Raw genomic sequence first — 22,065 nt, 5'->3', positions numbered from 1 at the left:
GTAGGTGTAGTTACTAGCAGGGTTACTAGCTGCACACCAGTAAGAGAAAGACCCTGTTGCCTGTTCTTCAGCATCAACCAGTGATGGTGAGACCCGTGTCAGGCCGTGCACCCCGGCAAAGCAGATTTTCTTGGACTTTCTGTAGGACTGTTAATTCTCTGTCTTGCTGGGGAGGTCAGGAGCTAATGGTGACCTTTTATTCCCTTGCTGAGAAGAGCAGTTGGTGCCCTCAAGTGGTAAATCACAGAAGGAGAGCGGCTTTGGCTGTGCAAGCGTGGCTTTGGGGTCCTGTCCAAGGCGGGATTATGGGCTGGGGCTGGTGGATACCTGCAACATTTTTGGCACTCCTAACCATGCTGTTTCCCCTTGCAGGACAAGCTGCTGCGATGACTGTGGTGGAAAGGAGATGTTGTTCCTGGTGGAGTAGAGACCCCGACAGCAAGGTGTAGAAAGATAGAAGCTCCCCAGTGCTTCATCCGCTGACCCCTCTGTGGGGCAAGCAGTGGCGTGGCCACACGAAACCTCCTGCCTTGTTCTTGTCGTCAAAGAGAACCCCAAAACTGTCCCTGCGAGATTACATGGGGCTTGCTTTGGGCATCCACCCCTGCTCTAGCATGGCCCCAGGAGGCCCAGGGGGCCGTGGTGGGCAGCTGAGCTGCAGTCTGGGGAGCCGATGAGGGGATGCCCGGGGACGGCGATGCCCATCACGCAGGACAACGCGGGGGTCTTCCTCCCCCTGCTGTGGCAGTGGCTGCAGAACAGCCGGCGGGAGGGGGCCGAGGGGGCCGAGCAGAGGCTGTGCCGTGCGGCGGTCCAAAAGCTGAGCGAGTACATCCAGCTCAACTTCTCGGTGGACGAGAGCAAACTGCAGGCGACGGACAGCGTGGCTTCGGATATGGAGATCTGCACTGTCTACCTGGCCCAGGAGATGCGGAAAACTGAGGTTCTGGGTTTGAGCTTTGGGAACATCCCTGCCCTGGGGGACTATGGAGAGAAGCGGCGGGGAGGGAAGAAGAGAAAGGGGAATAAGGGGCCCGTGCTTGATGTTGGGTGCATCTGGGTGACGGACTTGAAGAAAAACAGCCCGGCTGGGAAGTGTGGGAGGCTGCGCCTGAAGGACGAGATCCTCTCTCTGAATGGGCAGTTGATGGTCGGCGTGGACGTCACCGGTGCAAGGTAAGGGTGGAAGAGCAGTCCCTGGTGTGTGGCTCTTGCAACATGTGATGCAAGTCACGGCTGGTGCTGACTTGAGTCTGAGAGCAGAGGTTTTGACCTTTGCTTTCCAGCCTCTGTGAGAGCTGTGGTTTCCTTCTTAGGAATCCACAGAAATTAAGTAACAAAAGCAAATCAATAACTAGCCTACATCTGCTACTTGCACATCCACTGGAAATGTTTGAGGGGTCATTGTGTCAACAAAATAGTGCATTGTAAGCATCAGAGGGTCTCCACTAAGGCAGGATTCTTCCTGGGTTTGGATAAGCCTTTTTTTTTTTTTTTTTTTTTTTTTTTTTTTTTAACTAAGAATGAATACACACTCAGCAGCACTGGAATCTGTTTTTTTGCTGGTGCATCTTATTTTTCTTGAATCATTTGAATTGAGGAAAGCTATTTGACAGCTGAATGTTGCCTGAGACTTTTTCAAAGCAAGACATTTTTATGTTTACCAGATTGAAATAACTTCATTTTAATAAATTCCGTTTGATTTTATTTCATTTGCTCTCTTTTGCTGTTTCTTGTCCCAGAAAACCTGCAACCTTCAAGAGTTCAAATCAAAATTGAAGGTTCTCACAATGATACAGATTATTCTTTCTTTTTTTCTTTCAATTGCTGCATGCTGTAAAATCTGTTATGGCCCAGCTTTGCTCGTTGTGGGCTGGTAGACATGCTCATTGGTTATTTATTTGATGCTTCAGTCATCAGGCTTGCAAACCATGATGGTCTTGGTAATGTTTGCAAGTTATAATTCTGCAAAATGCACAGCCTTTGCTCCCAATAGGCAGTGAACATCCTCTGGCCCTGTGAGTGGGTCTGCAGCTGCGGTTTAGGGTGACCATTGCTCCTGAACCTGCCATGTGGCAGAACAAAAGCAGTCACTCCTCCATCTGTGAATGCTGGGAAGGTGAACCTGGCTGTGGCTTTGCAGGTGTGATAATAGTCCTCTGTTAAGGTCAAGCCTGTAATTCAATGAGTGTTTGTTAGCACTGTGACTGCAAGCCAGATGATCACTTGCACCCCCATATTTGAGAGGTTTAGTGGCAAAAAGAGGTTAGTGTGCTGCTTTCCCTTTGCCAGATGTCTCTTCCTAAAATCCAAAGGAATCGGTTTCAGAGGCCAGCAATAATGTTATCTTGTTGTTAATGCAAAAAGAAAGATAATACCCAATGGAGTCCAAAGTGTTTAGATATCAGTTCTTATTATCCTATCCCCGAAGGCTTCATTTTGGGTTTGTTCCTTTCTGAAAGCTCTGTTATTAGACCAGCAAGCTGTGGCTGTTGCTAATGAGAACCATGTGCTCCATTTACCCTAGTTGAGATATCTTTTTTTTTGCCGTTACAAAGGCAGAGTTCCTACTTTTTGATGGTATGGGCTCAGTGTCATTCTTCTTAAGATACTGCTTTAGAGTCCTCTACATCCAATTTAGGCCAAAATTTAGGACATGTCTTACTCAAAACCTGATTTGTTTTCAGCATCCAAAGCATTCTTGCCTAACTTACTGTTAACTGCGATTGGAGAAAGGTGCTGTTGACGGATGACAATTTGGGACCTTGAGGATGCTCTCGATGTGGCGTTTGGTTTTACTTCTTTGGGACCTGCCTGGTAGTCCCAACCCTGCATACCACCTTGTTCTGATCTGCTCCAGGATGCTTTGGGTGTCCTTTGGTAGGTTTCTTTTTTGGGGTGCTCAAAGCAGAGACAATTTTGCATAGGTTTATAATAGGCTGAAAGTCAACATCAGTTTGCCCTTTGGGAAACCTGCTTCAAAGCAGCAGCTATCCTAGAGTATTTCTGTATTGCTTCTATGGTGGCAGAAGGAGAGGCTTTTCCATGTGGTTCTTTAAGTTGTCAGAGCTGGACAGCACACTGAATGGAGATACCTGGTAGTCCTGGCTCAATTTCTGTCTACCCAATCACTCTCTGGCTGCTTGAGAAACTCTTCAAGGTCGATATGAAGGGCTGTGAGTGCTGTAGCTCCCAAAACACTGGGCTAGATTGGCCAAACGAAAGCTCTGATTTATTGCTTGCCCACCAATTGTGCCAAGGGAGCCCCATCTTGCCTGGTGAATGTGTTGTGGTAGGCACTGGTATTTTAAGAAATCTGCTGATTTACCTCCATAGCAGGTGGGAATTTGGCACGTACTTGGGGACCCTGAGCACTGAGCAGAGGGTCTCATGACTCTGCCTCTTTCCTTGGGATTGAGCAGCAATGTGAGTGGGGTTGGCAGAAATGTGAGCATGTACTTGGGCTTCAGGTTATCTCCAGCTCCCTCCTGCCATGTGCCAAGGGGCTAAGTCAATGTGCTGGACAGCGGGAGAGGACAGGTAAAGGTGCGTGGTCCTTTCTGCAGGCCCTCCTGTGGAGGCAGTCAGTCTCTAGAGGATGCAGGGACAGATGGCTGGGGCTGCAACAGATTGGGCAGCTGCAGACAGATTGCCTTAAAAAAATCCCCCCAGATATGTTTTTTTTTTTTTTTTTTTTTTTTTTATATATTCAAGCAACTTGAACTTTAGAATTAAACTATCCATTTCTTTTTTTTTTCTTCCGCAATCAGTAATAGCTTTGCACCTCAACTAGCCCATCTTTTGCAATTGCTGTGCACAAATTATTCCTTGTGGAAGGCTCTTTGTGCACTGCCTGGGGCAGGTCCTGTGCCTACAGGTCCTCAGCTCCCAAAGCAGTGACAGGGTCAGGCACTATGCACAAGAGCAGTAAGAGCACAAGAGCACAAATTGGAGGGTGCCACTCATCTGTCACTCCCTGCTAGGGAAGCTGAATCCAGTTTGACTTCTTAAAAAAAACCTGTTTATTCAAACTCCACCTGATTGCCATGAAAACAGTAGAAACAGGTTGATTATTGCTGAGCTTGTTTCTTTTTTGTTTCTTTTCACTTAGGGAAACACTATGCAGTAATGTAATCATCAAAGGTCTTTGCTTAACAGCGTATTATTATATTAGAGAGGAATGATGTAGGTGGTGGCGTTTTTGGTGATGTTAGTGACTGAGGGAAAATGATTGCTCTCTTCAGAGTTAGCAAATTGTGTGTCTATCAAATACAATTGCAGGGAAATGAGCTGTATTGAAGTACTGAATAAAGGTTAGTCAAAACTCTGCATATTTATTTATCTTCTGTCTATATAACTGTGTCTCCAAAACACATGGGTTATTTTTCCCCAGACAACAACTTCCTATGTATTTTGAAACTACTCCTCTCATTTTGGGCTATTACGCATTCACTGGAGGGAGGCTGTTAGTATTCCTCCAGATGACAGATGAATCCTTCCTTTTCTTGAGCATGAGTGAATGAGGCTTCATTGAGCAAGTCCTGGGAGGATTGCAAAAGAATTATTTTGTCATGAATATCATTCAGTTTGAAATATTTGATTACGACTTTCATCAAGCATTGCTGCAATGTTGGACACAGCTACTACGTACATCTAATCTTTAAAATCACTGCTGAATAGATTTCCAAATTTAAACTGTTGTTGAAGAAAGCAAAGTAAGATACATTTCAAGTGATGACAGTGTGGTATAAACATGAGATACTATTATCATTTTGTCATTGAGGAAACCCAACCACTGCTTCACAATATCATGTTCCCCAGCTCCAGAAATGGCCAAACATTGCCATGTGTGGAAACACGGTCAGAGAGCTGGCTGCTTTCTTTTTAATCCACAGGCTGGAGTAGCTTCCAAAAAATGAACAGAGAAATGTTTTGACAGCCGTACCTTTGCATGGCCTTTTCTTAGTCTCTCCTCCTCAGCCAGTTCTCCTGAGGGACTTGCTAGGCCTCCTCCCCAGCATGAGATACGGCATGCCGAATGTCAGGGAAAATCAGTTAATCTTTGAAGATGCTGAGAAAGATCTTCAAAAACCAGACATGCAATGGAGAATGAGCTTTAAAGTGTCTGTACTGAAGGCAAAGCTTTGACTTTACCTAAATTAGGGACTTTCAGAAGAGACAAGGTCTTTCCTGAGTGCTTGCTGCTTCTGCACGCCACAACTACATGTACATGCTCCAGGACAGCTGTGAGTGTGGAGGTAATGCCTTGGTCCTCCTAACAGGTCAGTGCTATTCTTAGTTGCATAATATATGGATCTCCTGAACACCGTCCTGCTTTTCTGCAAGTGTTAGCAGCTGATCACAGAGCATGATACTGAACTTCTAGCCAAATTACAGGTGTCAAAATATGCAAAGCAGTTTGTGCAGCTTGCCTGCGGCAGTCAATAACCGTGCCGGGCCATGTGCACACTTGGATGAAACCTTTGGCTCCGTATTGAAACAGTCCTTGCTGGTGCTGGAAGTGCAGTATGCAGTCCCTGGCTGTATTCAGGGTCAATTCTGCTCTGAACAGCAATCTTCAGGAGGGTGCTGGGAGCTCTGGCTGTGAGGAGATGCAGTGTGGTACATTAGCAGAGGGGATGGGAATGGAGAATGGGTATTTTTACTGCATCTGGTTAGAGCTGCTCAAGAGTTTGACACTGTGGTTTGAAAGCAGATGGTTCAATGTACTTTTTATTGAGCTCTCCTTTCCCCAGAAGTTTGAACTGAATGTTTTTTTTTTTGTTTTTTTTTTTTTTTGTTTGTTTTTTTTTTTTTTTTTTTTTGTTTTGTTTTGTTTTGTTTTGTTTTGTTTTTAATATCATAACCTGCTTTGCTTCTATCCCCACAATAGAAAGGTTTCCTTGTCTGGACAAAAAACTCCCCGAGTGTAGCCACTCTTTGATATCAAAGTGCAATGCTCCAATTTTGCATTTTCAATGGAGCCAGCTTCCTGCCCTGTCATGGTGAGATACTACTGCTACAGGAGTGTGCCTTTGCTCTCTGTAGCCACTTTGGTGGCCATGCTTGTCTCTGGGGCACCTGCAGGGTTTTGCAGCACCATGTTACTTGGTGGGGTGCTCACAACACTTCCAGGTGCTCTGACTGGCATGTGGGGATGGTAGGCTGTGAGGATGGTGAGCGAGGGTTACTTTTACATGATGCCCTGCAGACCGTAGTGATTTTCTCCTCAGTTGATCCTCAGTTGATTTGTGGTGTGACAAACCATGCCTTGGGCTGTGCGTCCTCAGCTCACCAGCTGGGGCCCTCAGCTTAATTTTTGGCAATAAATCCATTCTTTGGTAGAGTAGGGCATTAGGGCACATGAAAGCATGCAGGATGAAGGAAGGGAAGGTTTTCAGGTTTCTGTGCCTGTGATAGACTCTTGTTTCCTGGGAAGTTATTGTGGATTGACCTGCTGCTCGGCAAAGCAGTCTCCTTCATGCATCCATTTTCTCAAGGAGAAATTACCCCAAGAAAACTATCCCTGGCCATCGCAGAAAGCTTTCTCTTACTACCCTCCTACCTCCTGGGCATGTCAGGTTGTACAGATCGATTGCTCTGTTTTGCTTTGTTTCCTCACCTCCTTCCCAAAGCAAAAGTGCTGCCAACACAAAGCACTGCTCAGTGTAAGCAGCTGTTTTGCCTGGTGTTAGTAGGGCCTTCTCTTGGTTATGTTCATAAGAAAATATTTTTGTTTTAATAGGAAAACAAATGGAAATGTATCCTGGCCCTTTGCCCTTGGCCAAGGGGCAAACATTTCTGTGGGAGCTCCTTGTTAAAATATTAACAGCACCGACTACACAGAGAAAAACAAACACAGTGGTCCTGGAGAGCACAGCCTCCAAATACAATCTCAGGGAACAGATTTCTTACAACTGACCTAAAAAATGCCCCCAGTCAATTGTGGAGTTGAATTTGTTGCCTCTATTTTTTATTTTTATCACATTAACAATCTTCCTGCTGCAAAGTGATGGATTGGGGCGCAGAGGCTGGGACCTGTGGCTCATTATCAGGGGCACGGATGGGCAGCACAGGCTGATGTGTCCTCCAAGCTATATGGAGCTTCTGAGTCCTGGGGATGGAAAATCAGCAGCATGTAGGGGTCTTGGCTGGGAGGTTTCTCCTCCAGTTGAGCCTCTGTGAGCAGGGAGATGGTGAATGTGAGCTCAGCCTGTGCGAAATGAGAGGATGCCTGTGAAAGTCTGTCATTTCATCTTGAATGCTGAAGTGTGGAGCCACCTCTGCAGCATGGCTGCTGTATTTTGCTCTCATACTGAATATTAAATTCCATCACCTGCCCCTAAAATATAACAGGTCTAAGAAACTATGAAAGAGATGTTTTTCTTCCCTTCCTTCATGTCTTCAGGAAAGGTACGAGCAGACTTAGCCACACGTGCTGAGAAATAAATTGCTCTGAAGAAATGAGCTTTATCCCAAATCCTCTCTCAAGAGCAAAAGACTTAACCAGAAGGTCACTAATCCCCAGACTCGGCAGAGATCATTTAGCTTGTTTGTCGTCTTTGCTGTATTAATCTGAGCGTGGGTTTCCCTCTGCACCCTCTGGTCCTGCCTTCCCTCTCAACCTCCCTACTCTGTGTCCAGCCTCTGCAGGGGCATGGCCTGTTCCCTGGTAGCAATGGGAATTTGCAGCATCCCACCACTACAACTGCCTCCTCGTCAGGCTTCCCAAACCCCTCTTCCTCCTTGTCTTTGCATCATATTTACTTTTTCCCTCAGCTTCATTTTAGCCGACAACCATAAATACGTCAGAGAGACTCCCACGAATTTAAACACCTGATTTCCTACGTGTGCTTGCATGTTTGTTCCAAAATTTTGGGGGTGATGTGCTTGTCATTGCTTCCTACACACTGTTGCTGCCAAACAACAGAGATCTCCTCTCTCTGTAGAAAGTGTGATCCAGGGGGAATACGTGACTTATTCGGCAAATCCCCAGGGTTGTCTGCAGCAAATGCTCCCCAGCCCCAGCTCTGCGCATTTTCCTTTCAGAGGGATTGCATCAGGCTTGAAAAGACTCATACAGAGGTTGGTGGTGTTGCCTTAGGAGGTGTAAAAGCTTCAGAGATTACAGAGTGGGTTGTCTGGAACTTTTTTTAATTTGGTGTTTTTGTTTTGTTCCATTGAGCTATGAAACCTCTGCATAGAAAGCTATACCTTGTTGCCAAGTGTGGGGTTGTGCATCTCCATTTAATTTGATGTTCTGACCATGGTCTAATTACAGAGCACAAGCCCACGCTTTGGGAGGGAGCTCTGCCTTCCCCAGTGATCTGCTGTGGGAATAGTCTGGGTTGGTGAATTCAGCCTCGTGCCTTGTCATTTATCCCTGACACCAAAATGCCAGCAAGAGCCCTTTTCCATCCTGAGTAGGATTTCCAGCCATGCACGCTGCAAGCATCCCATGCTCTAAGGTCATCGGGAAGCACAGTCAGGGTGCAGCAGAACTTACTAATTGACAATCTGCTGTAATGCACAAAACAGGGTAACTTTTTTCCGCTGTCCAGGCAAGGAGCAGGTGAGGCCTTCAGCCACAGAAGGATAAATTTACAGCCTCTCCAGCAGTGCATCTGCCAGCACAGCACGGTGTTTCAGCCATCAATAATTAAAAAGATAGATGTACAAAAACATGAGCAAGGAATGTGTTGTGTCCATTATTCTTGCTCTTTCTATAATGCTTCTGCCCTTACACGCCAATATGCAATGTGCAGTCATTCACAGTGTCTCTTCTAATCCGTAAATGTGGACTGCTCTTCATTTCGTGGAAGTCCAGAGTTTCACAAGAAGCAGCTGTGTGCTGAAGGATGATGTCCTTGAGCCAGGAGCTCTAAGCTGTTGGAGGAGGAGGAGGAGGTGACTGGAGCCAGGTTAGCAGGTAGCAGTGAGGTACAGGGCTGGTTGTCCTTCTCCACCCCTACTGACTGACATGCCGTGAATCCTAGAAAGGCCTACATGGAAATGTCTTACAACATCAGGCTGAGCAGAGCAGCCCTCACATTCTCAGAAGACTTTTGAGGCTGCTCTGCAAGCAGGATGCAATTGTACCTTGTGTAGCTGTGGGTGCACGGCTGGTGTGATGGTTGTGATGCTGCCAGGTGCACTGGGACTGAGCCGTGACCCCCCAGAGCTACAAGCATTAACTGTGGTGGCAGCTCAAAAGCCTGCTTATCCCCTGTCACTGCCTTGGGAAGGACAGGAGCGGTGAGGGTTGAAGGGTGATGAGCAGGAGACGGTTCCACAGGCAGAGGCTGTGCTTGATGTTTGCTCGTCAGGGGGAACCTGCCATCTATGGGCACAAGTGAGAGGACGAGTATAAGAAATGCAGGTGTGAACAGCAGAGGCTCGCATGTAACACCAGAGACCACCACTTCTGTGAATGGCTTTGGACCATGCTTTTTTTTTTTTTCTTCATTTTTTTTCCTATGGAAAATTCATTGCTCTTCCTATCTGATGTGATGCTTGCCCCTGGGCTAGGAGCAGTATTACATACTCCTGAAACTTGGTTTTCCGTCTCTTTTCTATCAGATTTAGGCTAATATGGGAAGGGCTATCAGTTGTGGGCTCTTTAGCATCACCGTTCTTGCAGCTTTTTCTGGGCAAAATGTATGATGCTCAGCAAGATCATCTGGGCCTCCAAAGGGAAATAGGTTTTAACAGAAGAATACCAATAAAAAGATAACTTGGCAAGCACATCAGGGAGTGTTTATGCTGTGACAAGGTTTGGGGCAGCTCAGGAAGATCAACTTGTACCTACTGAGGCAGGACAAGAGTAGGGCAAATGTGATTGTTAGCAGCAAATTTCACCCTCAAGCACCCAAGACACAGGAAGCACAGCCAGACTGATGTCTCCTGAGTAAGAGCATTTATCAGAAATCAGGGTTCAAGCTTTTTCAAAATGCAACAGAGTTGTTGAAATCTGACCAAAGGAAATTTCTGCCGATGGCTAAAACTCTCTTATATTGCTTAAAATGATGGTGGTGGCAGAGTCTGTTTTTTGACTTCTCCTTAGCAGGCATCAGAGGTAACTGAATGGTCAAAAAAAAAAAATAAAAATAAAAGAAAAAGTAAGAGTTGCTAAATAGAGAAGCTATTTTGACTGCTTTCCTGGTCTGTTACTTGGTCATTGAATTGGGTTCAGGCCAGCAGAGCAGCTATTTGATGAAACAAATGTTGGTGATGTCCTGCTTCTCATCCTCATATACATCGACCTGCTGCTCCTTGAGCCATGATAGCTGAAGAATTAGTAAGTGTTGTAGATTTTTTATAGCCTGAGTTTTTTTGTTCTGGTAGTGCAGGGACAAACAGAGATGTTTTGTCACCTGTAAACTTTGTGATGCCATCCGAACACTGAGTCTAGATGAGGAATATGAGCAATGAGTCTGGGGAATTCCATGTAGAAAACACTGAAAGCAAACAGGGAGAAACCAGGGTGTGAAGTTCTCACAGAGGATGGTTTCTTACACACTAATTGTTCTGTTGAAAACTGTGCTTTATATTTTCACCTGTAGAAAAGTGCTGCTAGAACACAGATTATTCTCAATTTCCTCTAGAGGGCAATGTCATATAAATATTTTAAGCAATTTTGGGGTTATGTCAACCAGGGATTTAGCCTGCCCTATCTAAGAATTCACAAGACAGCAGTGAAAAGTGTTTCTCTGTGTGCTTTTTAGGCTTTGTATATATGCAATATAATGTCTGTTATTGTTTCTTGGGCTTGTTCAGTTCAGTAGCTGATCTGTTTAAGCAGCGCAGAAATACGTTTGCATTTTTGGCAGATTTGTCTATGCCGAAATGCAGAGAGGGAGTTGCTCATGAAGACCTGACTCTTCTCTTATATCTGTGCAGCTTCAATGACTCTTGGCAGCTGCTCCTTATTTAAACTCTTATAAAAGAGATTATGATCCAGTCCTTTGACTGCGAAGCTACCAGTTGCTGTAGTTTACATTGGTAGTTGGAACAGAGAATAACGGTTGGTAGGATAGAGGCAGTTGATGCAGAGGATAAATGTATATACCAATTCAAAGTGTTTCATACAACCTAGGGAACAGAAGGGGTTCGTGTTGCTACTTACTTCCCCCATTCATTATACTTCCCAAATTCATTAATTATATTACTTGTTTGATGGATGTTATTAACTGACCAATCTTTGAGTTAACTGTCCCTGTAGAAACAGCTGCTAAAATTAGTATGAGTGCCACTCTGGCCCTTAAAAGGTGATCTTAAGGGATATTGCCTCTGATTTTCAGTCACTGTTGTATAAAAAATGGCAAACGTGGATAAAGGCTGTTCTTAAAGCTCAGATATGTAATTTGAAACATGCTTTCATGGGCACAAACATCTTTTCTGTTGTCTCTCTATTGCCATCTTAACCCCCTCTCCCAAACCAACGCTACTAAAAGGGAAATTTGCTCTTGACTTCCCAACTTGAAAATGGCTTTACGGAAATCCTTTTAGAATTAGAGTCCTTTCCCCTCCTGATGGTGACTAGTCCTCTGGAGCATCAGCATAATGGCCTTATTGGATTAACTTGTAAATCCCATATGTTTACTGAATTTGTGGTTTGACATTCTTTGTCAAAGACCTATTCCAAAAAAGTAACTGGCAATCTGCAGTTGCAAAGTTCTCTAAATGAAAAAACCTTTTTTTTTTTTTTTTTTTTTTTTTTCCCAAACAGGAAGAGGAATTAATTCAAGTGAAACATTTATTCCCCAAAGTGCTCTATTTGAAAACAAGGGCCTGTGAATAAAAAAGAGCAAGTGTTTCATTGGCTTCAAAGCCAGTAGTCTTTAGGTAGCAAATCAAGATTTGCCCTCTGCTTTCGAGTACAGGAGTTCTAAGTGTCTTGAAGACACTACTCTTCCATTGACTTTACAAATTGAATAGGTGAGAATGACTTTTTTAATTACTGCGGCTGGCAAGGCAAGCCTTTCACGTGGTTTTAACCCTGTTTTATCAGAAATATCATAACACTTTTGTAAAATTTGTGTTGCTGGGAAAAGGGAAGGATAGAAGCCTAATTTTTTTAGAGACATTAGCAGCAACAAATTATTTCTGGTTTAATTTCTCATGCCATGTGAATTGGATGCTTTGGGTTTGGACCACATATTCATTGGCACCTTGGTGCAGGGCTCAAGTTTGCATCTTGCTGACTGTCTGAATCTGACAGTTTAATGCTTAATCTCGGGGGATTATTCTTTACCTTCAGATTGAAGGAGCTATGTTTGGGGCTGTGGGTGTGCTGGGAGATTGGCTTGCTCTGAGCTCGGATATCTGTATGTGTGTAGCCCTGAAAATATCAGCCTTACATGGCTGCAGGTACTGAGCAAATTGACCACGGTTCATAACTTCATCTTTTCCTGTCTTGCTCACTGCAGAATGGTCTAAAGAGGGGCTTTATTGCACAGAAAAACAATCACTGACAGTAAGGTACTGCTGTGGGCTTCAGTGGAATTGCTTCCAGTTGGCCTCCATGGAAATTGAGAAAGTCTGCTTTCCAAACTTCCTCCTGCTACTCTGTATATGACCCAGGAATACAAAATACTGTCTCCTGTATGATCTGCTCTTAGATCATTGCCTGCATTCAGAAAGTAAGAGGATATATACAGCAGAGCAGAAAATTGTTTAGTAAACTAGCCAATTTAATCAGGATGAACTACAGGGTTAAAATAAATCAGATTTCAATAATTCATCTGTTATGCTGTGGCAAAAGAAAAAAATAATGGTTAAAGAAGTGTACAAATGCCAAATGGATCAGAAGCTAATGGCTGGTGTGTGGAATTCAAAGTCAACAAGGGTTTACTGCAAGGCTCTGCTTTTAAATGGCCTGTTTTAAACAGTGTATGAGAAAGTCAGAATCTTAGTGCTTTATTAGAATTATTTTGTGACTCAGATGCTTTCCCTGGTGACCCAAGAATCAAATCATGCACTGTGGAAATGAGTTTAAGGGGCATCATCATAAAAAAAGTCATGCAAGTTAGTACAGCAGTAAACATCTGTCTTGAGAGAGGTGGATTTCAGAATAGCTTGGAAAACAAAAGAGATAAAAAGACTAGAGGGTAGAAACATTTTATGATGAAAAGAGGACTCAGAAATTCATTAATTCTGGCTGGCTGAATAGTAATCAAAAGTGTTTTGTCTAATATGTAATTAAATTAGATATCTACGTCTGTTAAAACAGTTCAGCCAGCTCTAATAACCAAGGAAACTAATCCCACGTCCAGGTGTCAGCTCCCATACTTATCTCCCTGAGGATTTTCCAGCCTTGAGGATATTCTCTCATTTAATGATAGTGCCATTAATAGTTTCAAAGAATATGAAGAGGCATATTCTCCCTTTTTATATTATCTTCAACAGCAGCACACTTGGGACCACTGGCCATGTACTGCATTTGAGGAATTGCGCTACTCTTGGTGAAGCTAAGTCAGGATCTCCTTTAGATTAGAAAAATCTAAAGGAGATTTTATGCCTTGTCATATACCGAGTCAAAAGCTGGTGTAAGAATCCACCACGTACCCAGTGTAAATAACTAACTCAAATTCCACATGAAGTTCTGTCCCCTTCATATGTTAGTGGCATTTGCTACTTCCTTGCAGGTCGTGTTGCTTTCTGCGGTGAGCCTGTGCTCATTGCCTGCTTTACGTTCCATTTCTCTCCTGGATGTTTCTACTTTAAATCATTTACTTGTAATTTATGCTTGCCTAAACCACATATGACTTAAAGCTATGTATCAAACCCCTGTCAAGGTCTTATGGCCTAATGGATAGCACGTGTGGATTGAAGAAATGCTGGGTCCTGGTCAAGCCCTCTCTCCCTGCTGCAATCAAGTCACGGCACTGGTGGCAGGGTGGCGATGACAGCATCTTGCTTTGTGCAGGTGCTGGAGCTCTCTGGGGGAAAAGCACTTTATTAAATGCTCAGTCTTACTGTGGAACGTTTCCTCGCAGGTACCTGCCCATCCGTTGGAGGGTTATAAAGTAAGTAAAATTCTTTGAAATACCTGTTTCTGCAGATGTACATTTGAGCAATACAAATAAGTCCTACCTTATGAGATACCTGACTGGTTATGAATTCAGCCATTATTCAGTCTTCCCCAGTGTCTCCAAGAGGCGTCAGTGTAAACAAGTGAGACTTATTTACCTGCAGGGTTTCGCTAGAATAGTGACAGAATGGAAAAACTGAACTCTGTTTTTCCAAGGCCTGGAAGCCAGAACACCATCCTCTTCTGAGCCGAGTGCAGGCTTTGAGAAAAAAAAAAACCTTGTTTTTGTCGTGGTGTTCCAGCCAACATGCAGCTGAGGTTTGATTTCCAGATACGAACTTTGAGGTTTGCTGTGAAGTGAGAAGGTCCAAAGCCAAGCCTGACGGAGCTGCCAGCTTTGTGTTTGGCGCAAACGCTCCCTGACAAGAGGTCACGTAGTTACATAAAACTTAGCATATTCTACACTCACCGGGTTATCTTTTAGAGCCAAAACAGTGCAAAATCCTTGCAGGATGGCTTCATATGTGGGATGTGGGTTTATAGGGGAAAAAGGAGGCCATTAGGACTTCAGGAAAATGTGACGAAATGGTTTCCTGTTCAATGTGAATATTATTTGGTAAGAACTTCCTCACAAGTTTAAACAGGCTCCTTGGGAAGTAACTGAGCTGAGGAGGAAGCAGCGTCAGTATCAAGATAAGCATGTGAGAAAAAGAAAAATAGGATTAAATATAACCATGTAATGTATCTTATGGCTGCTTGTTTGTGTAGTGGGAACTGCTAGCACTGGGAATGCCCCAGCCCACCAGCATCCCCTCTTTCACACCCACTTCACACCAGTCCCCCTTGTGTCATGGTCAGTTTTGCAGTCAGTGAGTCCATGGTGTGTTGTGGGGATGTCAGGCATGGACACAGAAAACTGGTGTGTGCTGCACTTCTTGGTGTTCAGTGATTTCTTCCTATGGACTTGCTAGGCACCTCTTCTGAGGACTGAGTTTATGCAGAACGTGAGAGAAAAAAAAAGTGAGCATGGTATAAAGGCTGAAGGTTTTGATCTCAGTCACCTGCTCTTACTGCAGCATTCATCAAAGTAGCCTAAAAGTTGTGTCCTGGAGAAATGGCTTCCTTGGTCTGATTGAATATTTAAATTTTAAACTTACCATTGCTCTCATTTTTCCCCAGGTCAGCTGCATAGTGGGACTTTTAACCTTTAGAGCGTGCCAATTGATCAAAACGGTCCTGTATAAGTACTGAGGCCTGTTTCTTTTTCTTTCTTTTAACTGATGGCAAAATCCCTTCCTGACTCCCAGGAGGGTTTAGGACTTTACCAGATTAAAGCCTGAAGCTGAGGAAGATCATTTGTTGTTTGTAATAGCCCTTCTCTCTGGGTACAATCAAAAGGCAAATTGTTATTTAGCCCTTAAGAAAAAAACAAAACAAAAACATACCTTTTTTGTAATGATTGAGGGTGAGGGAGGTGAATCCCGAATCTTAGACGATATAGGAGTGGTTCCTGACTTCCATATGTGTATTATGCCAGAGTAATTTGTTTAACTAAAGAGGAGACCCTTAGTTTATGTTTACCATGTAAAAGGAGAATTGGACCTGTAGTAAGTGTCGTCAAATGCAGTAAGGTGCCACAAACTGGTCCATAAGAAACAGCCGCAGCTCCAAAATTTTAACATGAAGTGATGGACCAGACATAAATCTCTGATCCAATGAGATACAAGGATATCCTAGGGAAAAATCCAAACCAGATCCAAAATTCAGAGTAGATCCTGGCCGTGAGTGCCATGAGCACCATGCCTGAGATCTGCCATCAGCAGCAGATGCTGCCAACACACGGTGGGAGCCTCTAACAAAGGCACGCTGGACTCATCCAGCCCAAGCAAGAAGCCTTGCAGATTAAGTTGATATTACTTGGAGGCTGTATATAGCTTTAGCAAGCAAAACTGAGCCTGGGTGTTAAGATGATCTGGATCAAGAAATCCAAATTAGGTTTCCTCCTTAAAGAGAAATGAGCACATTCTGGCACTGCTTGTCATAACTGGCTTTAGAAAGAATATTTGGAAACAGATGCAGTATGTTTCTGCAGATTAAATCCAGTCTATGAAATAAAAAGTATTCTCTCTGCCTGCACAGAATGGTCAGAAGACTCCTGGAACAAAGTCCTTCCTAAATCTCATGTATGTTTTAAGGAAGGCTCTTGAATCATTAATAAGTGGCGGGCGGATGGCACATTTGGACATGCACTGGGAAGTGTGCAAAGATAAAATGTGTGGTGGCTGGTGATGTTTAAAAAGCAAACAAGATCTAGGCTTCTGCTTTGAATATCATAAGGTACGGAGCTTATCGCATTAATGGAAGCTATTCTAGCATAAAATGAAAGCCACGTTTGGAACAGTCTCTGCGGTCCCGGGTTAGGACACGGGGGAGAGTAGTATAAAATGCCTCCAGGGTGGAGTGCGAGTTGCTGGAGGGGGCAGCCTCTGCTGTAACCTACATTGTTTTTCTAGTTAAAGAGAAGAGAAAAATGTTGCTTTGATAGGAAATCCTCGTGCGCAGGCACATACATATCTGTGTGATACGGATGTGTATTTGCTAAGAAGGAGTTAGCTTCTGAGCAAGAGCTTCTGTAACCCTTCCTGCTACAAAAACCCCACTGGCTGGGGTGCTGGCAGGAAAAGGAGTGCTTAAGCATCGTGCCAGGTGTTTGCAGAGGGGTAAAATGCTCCCTCAGCTGCTTTGCAAATGCATCTCCCTGTGGTGGTGTGTTTCAGTGTCTGTGTGCTCCTGGCAGCCTTCACCAGCAGAAGACCTGGACGTGCTTCCCTGTCCCAGCATCCGCATGCAGTCTTGCTCATGGCTGGGGCTGGGAACTGGCACCAGCCTTCCATTCTTCTGGACCATCTTTCAGTTTATCTCCCTCATGCTTTTTCTGGGATGTATTACAGGCTCATGAGTGGTCCCATTTCTTGTCCTGGTTAAGTCACTTCCAGTGCTGCAGATGGAGGAAGTCAGGGAGAGCCCCTGGGGGCACCATGCTGGACAAGATTGCCTGAAGCATCACCATGGGGCGGTTATGTATGGCCAAATCTGTGGTCGGTTCACATGTGGAAAGCTTAATAAGAGGCAGAGGTGGTAGGAGGAGACATTTCCTCTCAGAAAGAGCAGTCAGGCATTGGAACAGGTTGCCCAGGGAGGTGGTGGAGTCCCTGTCCCTGGGGATGTTCAAGGAAAGGTTGGACGTGGTGCTTAGGAACATGGTTTAGTGGGTGACATTGGTGGCAGGTGGATGGTTGGACCAGGTGATCTTGGAGGGCTTTTCCAACCTTTATGATTCTTTGAGGTGCACAGAGCCCACCCAACCCCAGGCAGCACCTTGCTGCCTCTAGTTAGCGGCTGGCAGGTTTCAAGTACATTTTTCACCTATCTGGTGACCCTTGAGGTGTCTAATGAGATGTACATCGCGTACTGTGCACACAGAGCCTTGCTGCTGAAAGGTTCGGATTGCTGTTCTGGTGCAAAGAAAACAAACCCCTCTGAACGCTGCGTTCCCCAAGGCTGCTGAGCACCCCGTGTCACATTTTACACTCAGCAGAGCTTCGCAGAGTTATAAATAATCTTGTTGTCAAAATATTTCTTGGGAGTGAAAATGTCCTTAGGATGCTTTGTGAAATGGTAACCTTTGGACCAAACAGGGTAAGGAAAAATCAGAGCAGTCTCTGACCCTGCAAGAAAAGTTTGTCTTAGTTGCGTAATGTGGGAGAAAGGTTAAGAGCAAACTGGCATCACCTTAGGGAGGGAAAAGAATGGAATTTAAATTGAGATCTAAGGGCGAGTACATAATTTAAGATATTATATCTTTGTGAAGTATTTTTCTTTTGATGCCTGAAAGATTATCTGGGTGAAAATGTCTGGCTCTGTGCAGTGAATTGAGATCTTGCCGGGAGTTGTCTTTGAATTCAAGGGAGAGTAAAACCTGGGTTTTCCCTTTTCTTTATTTTGAAAGGGTAATCCAATTCTAAATTTGGCCCTCAAGTTATCATTTCTAAAAACAAGCTTGGATAAGTGTTTCCATCCTGGAAAAAAAAATGCAGTGATAACAGATTTTTTTGATCAAATACATGTTGCTGTGTAGAGTCCAAACCTGGTCTGTGCACTGTAAACAAGTGAATGTATTAGGTGAACAGAAATGAAAATTAAATAGAGGACACTACTGAGAGAAACACAAACAGTAAATAAGGGTTGAGAGGTGAAAGACAGCTCAATGATTTTTTCGATTTAGTAACTGTGGCTGGTGTTAAATGTAGCAGATAGGCAAATTGCTTTAACTGTGTGATTTCTAGGTTATTACTCTCTCTTTTATTTCAACAGTACTAGTAAGTCTTGCTGTTTTCTGCTCTCCATTTTTTAGTTTCTGCTTTGTATTTTGCAGTAAAATATAGTATACTAAACACAACACCCTACAGTGTTCTGCACTAATTGATATAGTATTATTCTGTTATAAAGTAGATACCTGAATTAGGGAACTGCCTGAGTGAGAAGGCTTGATCTCCTGTAGATTTGTAGCAACCTCTAAATAAATTCTATGAGTACATAAAAAAGTAAATAAAAATGAGTTCAGAGCAGTAAAATGTAGATACATTACATCACAGTTTGGAGTTCCATGGAACATACTGTTAAAGTGGGGATTTTTTCATGTATACAATTGATTTTGAAAATAGTCAGGCTGTAAATAAACTGGAAGTGCATAAAATCAGTTCCAACAGGGCTGCTCACCAAACACTGTAAAGGGTTCGCAAATGGCTCTCTGCCCATGGGGCTCAGCCTCTGGTTAATGGGGTGTATTTGGAAGACGTATTCCAGAAGAGAGCTCGTGGGGAGCAGAGAGAGTGCATTATGAATGCGGTCAGTCCCACATCACCCTCCAAGGAAACCTCTAAGCAACCTAAAAAACCAGCCCAGTAGAGAGATTTTTTTCTTAAAATTTCTGTTTTGAAGGCTATCAAGGTTTCTTATTTTCAATATCAATTAGCCATAACATAGCAAGTTACAGTGTAAGCTCTCTGGGACAAGTACAGTGTATCTGTATTTTCCTTAGAAATTACTGACAGTATTTTGAGTGCTATAAAAATAATAAATGTAGATGAATGAATGTATTCATACACTGAGCTGTTACACTTCCCAACAGCTATCAATACCGTTTCATATGATTTCCTTTTCATATTTTGCCTGAGAAACCAGTCCTTCTATAATAGGAAAAAACATCTCTGGTTATAGCCCCTGTAACTAAGGAGCACAACTGAAGAACTTCCTGGCATGCAGGGACAAGACTTGAGAACCACCCCCCATGAAATGACTCAAAAATACCTCATTTCCTACTATTTGTATGGTGGGAGGAATAAGTGAGTGTTTACAAATAATTCTAGTATAGCTCTTGCAAGGGCCTGTCTGCAATTTGCATATAAGAAACCCACAAACGATTAAGCCCTATGGTGTTTTCAACCAAACCTGGAGCTGTCTGGGATTTTTTTGGTCACTGGCATTTCTCTGAAGACCCCATGAACTTGCAGCCAGCAGGAAGGGATGAGGGTGGAAGTCCTAGAGAAGCCCTAGGGGGCTCTGGGGATCCTGGCTGCATTCAGATCTCCAGAGCCGTTTATGCTCAGTAGTGTGTTAGAGCTATTAAACCCCTATACTATCTTAAACACTTTTTTTTGTTTGTTTTTTTGTTTGTTTGTTTAAAAGGGCTTTTGCTGTTCTTGTGTGCAGACGAAATGGTAAGGGAAAGATTTTCTCTGTGGTATTTGTCACGTAGTGTAATAGTGCGTCGTGCAGAAATGGAACTTTTTGAAGGTGCTGTTTGCAGAGACTTAGGGAGCTCGACGCCTGAACATACCAAATCGACCTAGCAAAGCGTGGGGAGATGCACACAGAGGTCACGGAAGTGATTTTTGTATTTACACTGGCATAGCTGGGAGCAGAACGTGGCCTTTGCAGTCCTTGGCTTGCTGGACTCCTATTCAGTTTTAACCCTCTTTTGTGTCATTTTTGTGGTTTCTGGCAGAGTTCTGAAATTTGTTGTTTTATTTTAGGAAAAAATGGAACATCATATTTTTGTTCTGGTTGTATGTGGTCTTGGATGTAGATGCTTATTGTGTTCTCAAAGGGATTTCATTTAAATCTGAGTGTTCATTTTGCTACCCATCAGATCCACAAATGTCTTGGATCTTGAGGATATGTACTGTATAATTGACTTTATCTGTGTGTTGTGAACAGAGGTGGCAGACATCTGGTGCCCAGGACACAGCAGTATTGGGAGAATGGAAATGTCTCTTGTAAAGAGCAAATGTTTCCCATGCTTCCAGCTCTTGAAGGTGATGTTTGAGATGAAACTAAAATGTAGTGGGGTTTTAGGTGCTCCAGACCAGAGCTAACACTGATGAGCCCTTCAAAGTTGCTTCTTTGCTGACTTCTCTTATTAACACAATATCAGATCTGACTTTAATTTAGTTTAGTTTGTATGAATGTGGCTCTAAGAAGATTTGCATTCACCGTTGTTTTTCTAAATGTGAATTAAGAACTTGAACATGTAAAGAAGACATCAAAGAACCCAAAATCATGGTAGTCGCCCAAATGCCATGTGGCATTTTCACTGTGCAATGACATAGGATGCAACTACAACTTGATTAGCTAAGGATCAAGCTGTTTATTCCACATCTTTACTTTGACTGCAGTGGGAAATAGTTTCATCAGTCCACAGTTTCTCCATCTTGAATTTTGTACTCCTAAAATTTAAGCAAGAATGGAATTTAATGCCCAGCTCTATGGAGCATTAGAGGATGGGCTGTTCTAAGCAGTTCTCCTGGTTGCTTACATATGTATGAAGCCAGTTTTCTGTTGGAGAGACTTGCTCTATGTGTTTGTAAATGAATGCTTTATCTGTAAGGAAACATATGACTCAAATACTGTTTTGGCTTATATCACAACAGATTGCTTTGAAATGCACAGCTGCATGTGTGTGCTTAAAATGCTCTTCATCTTCTCCAAAATAAGAGCTGAGAAGAGGTAGGCCTGAATCCCCTGAGATTTCAATGGGATGTGAGCTCCTGAAGAGATGTGGGAAAGCCATGCTCTGCTGTCACCGAGCTGGGAGGTGGCCATAGGTTTGAACAGAAGGTTTGGTCATATTTTGTGGCCCATAGGATAAACATTTAATGGACCTTTTCTGGCCTTTCAGACTCATTGGGGATTCTGCGGGATAACCCCTGTTGTTTCTTATCTGTTTATGACTGTAGTCTAAATAGCTATGGAGACAAAAGGAAGCACCCTGGGGTGCTGTGCTGTTCCTGCTCCACATCTCTGGTATTATTCTATTAATGAGGTTGTGGGCTCAACACAGGAACATTTTTTTTTATGGCAGGGACTCAGGACAACCTCTTCTACACAATTTTGGATTGTTTTTTGTGCAGAGGAAAACAATTATAAGAAAAGGCAATGGGGAAGGCTGTGGCAGGAGCAGTCTGGAGGCAACAGATTTTCCTAGGAAGCAGCCGATGTGCATTGCTCTCCTCTTGAGCAGAGACTGCTGAACTTGCTGCCCACATCCTGGCTGAACTCCCCGGCCCCTGTGCTGCTTCATGGAGGGATGCAGCCTCCTCTGGCAATGCTCGCTGTCTGAGCTATTCTCCTTTTAAATAAAATACTTTTTAAATAAAGGTGGTTTATTATTATTATTTTCTCTCAGGAGATGTCAGGCCGTGAATCACATCTGGAAGGGAGGCATTTCCTGGTTAGGAGTGCTGAGCCCCAGAGAGAGGCACATCCTGAGGACTGAAAGCTTCCCTTGGGGTTAGCTCTAGGTATGGTAACTGTCAGTGGGTCCCATTTTGGCACCTGATTGACGACCTGTGCTCCTGTGGAGCTGGGGCACTGACACTGGGATCTGTGTTTTGCTCCAAGGAACAGAGCTAGGAGTCCACCTCCCTCTAAACTCTTGGAAGGCTGAAAATCATGCCGAAAATCCTGAAAAA

The 22,065-nt window shown here is 43.7% G+C and overlaps 1 protein-coding gene across 1 annotated transcript in view; it reads left to right on the top strand.

Moving 5' to 3' along the window:
* Positions 1–697: 697 nt before the first annotated feature.
* PDZD2 (PDZ domain containing 2) overlaps positions 698–22,065 on the top strand; it is a gene marked incomplete at both ends in the record, with an annotated part of 133,474 nt that continues 112,106 nt past the window's right edge. The window contains one exon of the mRNA XM_084305802.1: positions 698–1,176. Coding sequence (XP_084161928.1) covers positions 698–1,176 — 479 coding nt within the window. The remainder of the gene's footprint in view (positions 1,177–22,065) is intronic.

Source organism: Netta rufina, assembly GCF_964035555.1.
Source record: "Netta rufina genome assembly, chromosome: Z".
Taxonomy (NCBI): Eukaryota; Metazoa; Chordata; class Aves; order Anseriformes; family Anatidae; genus Netta; species Netta rufina.
Note: the sequence above shows the minus strand (reverse complement) of the source record. Positions and strands in the feature narration are given on the sequence as shown.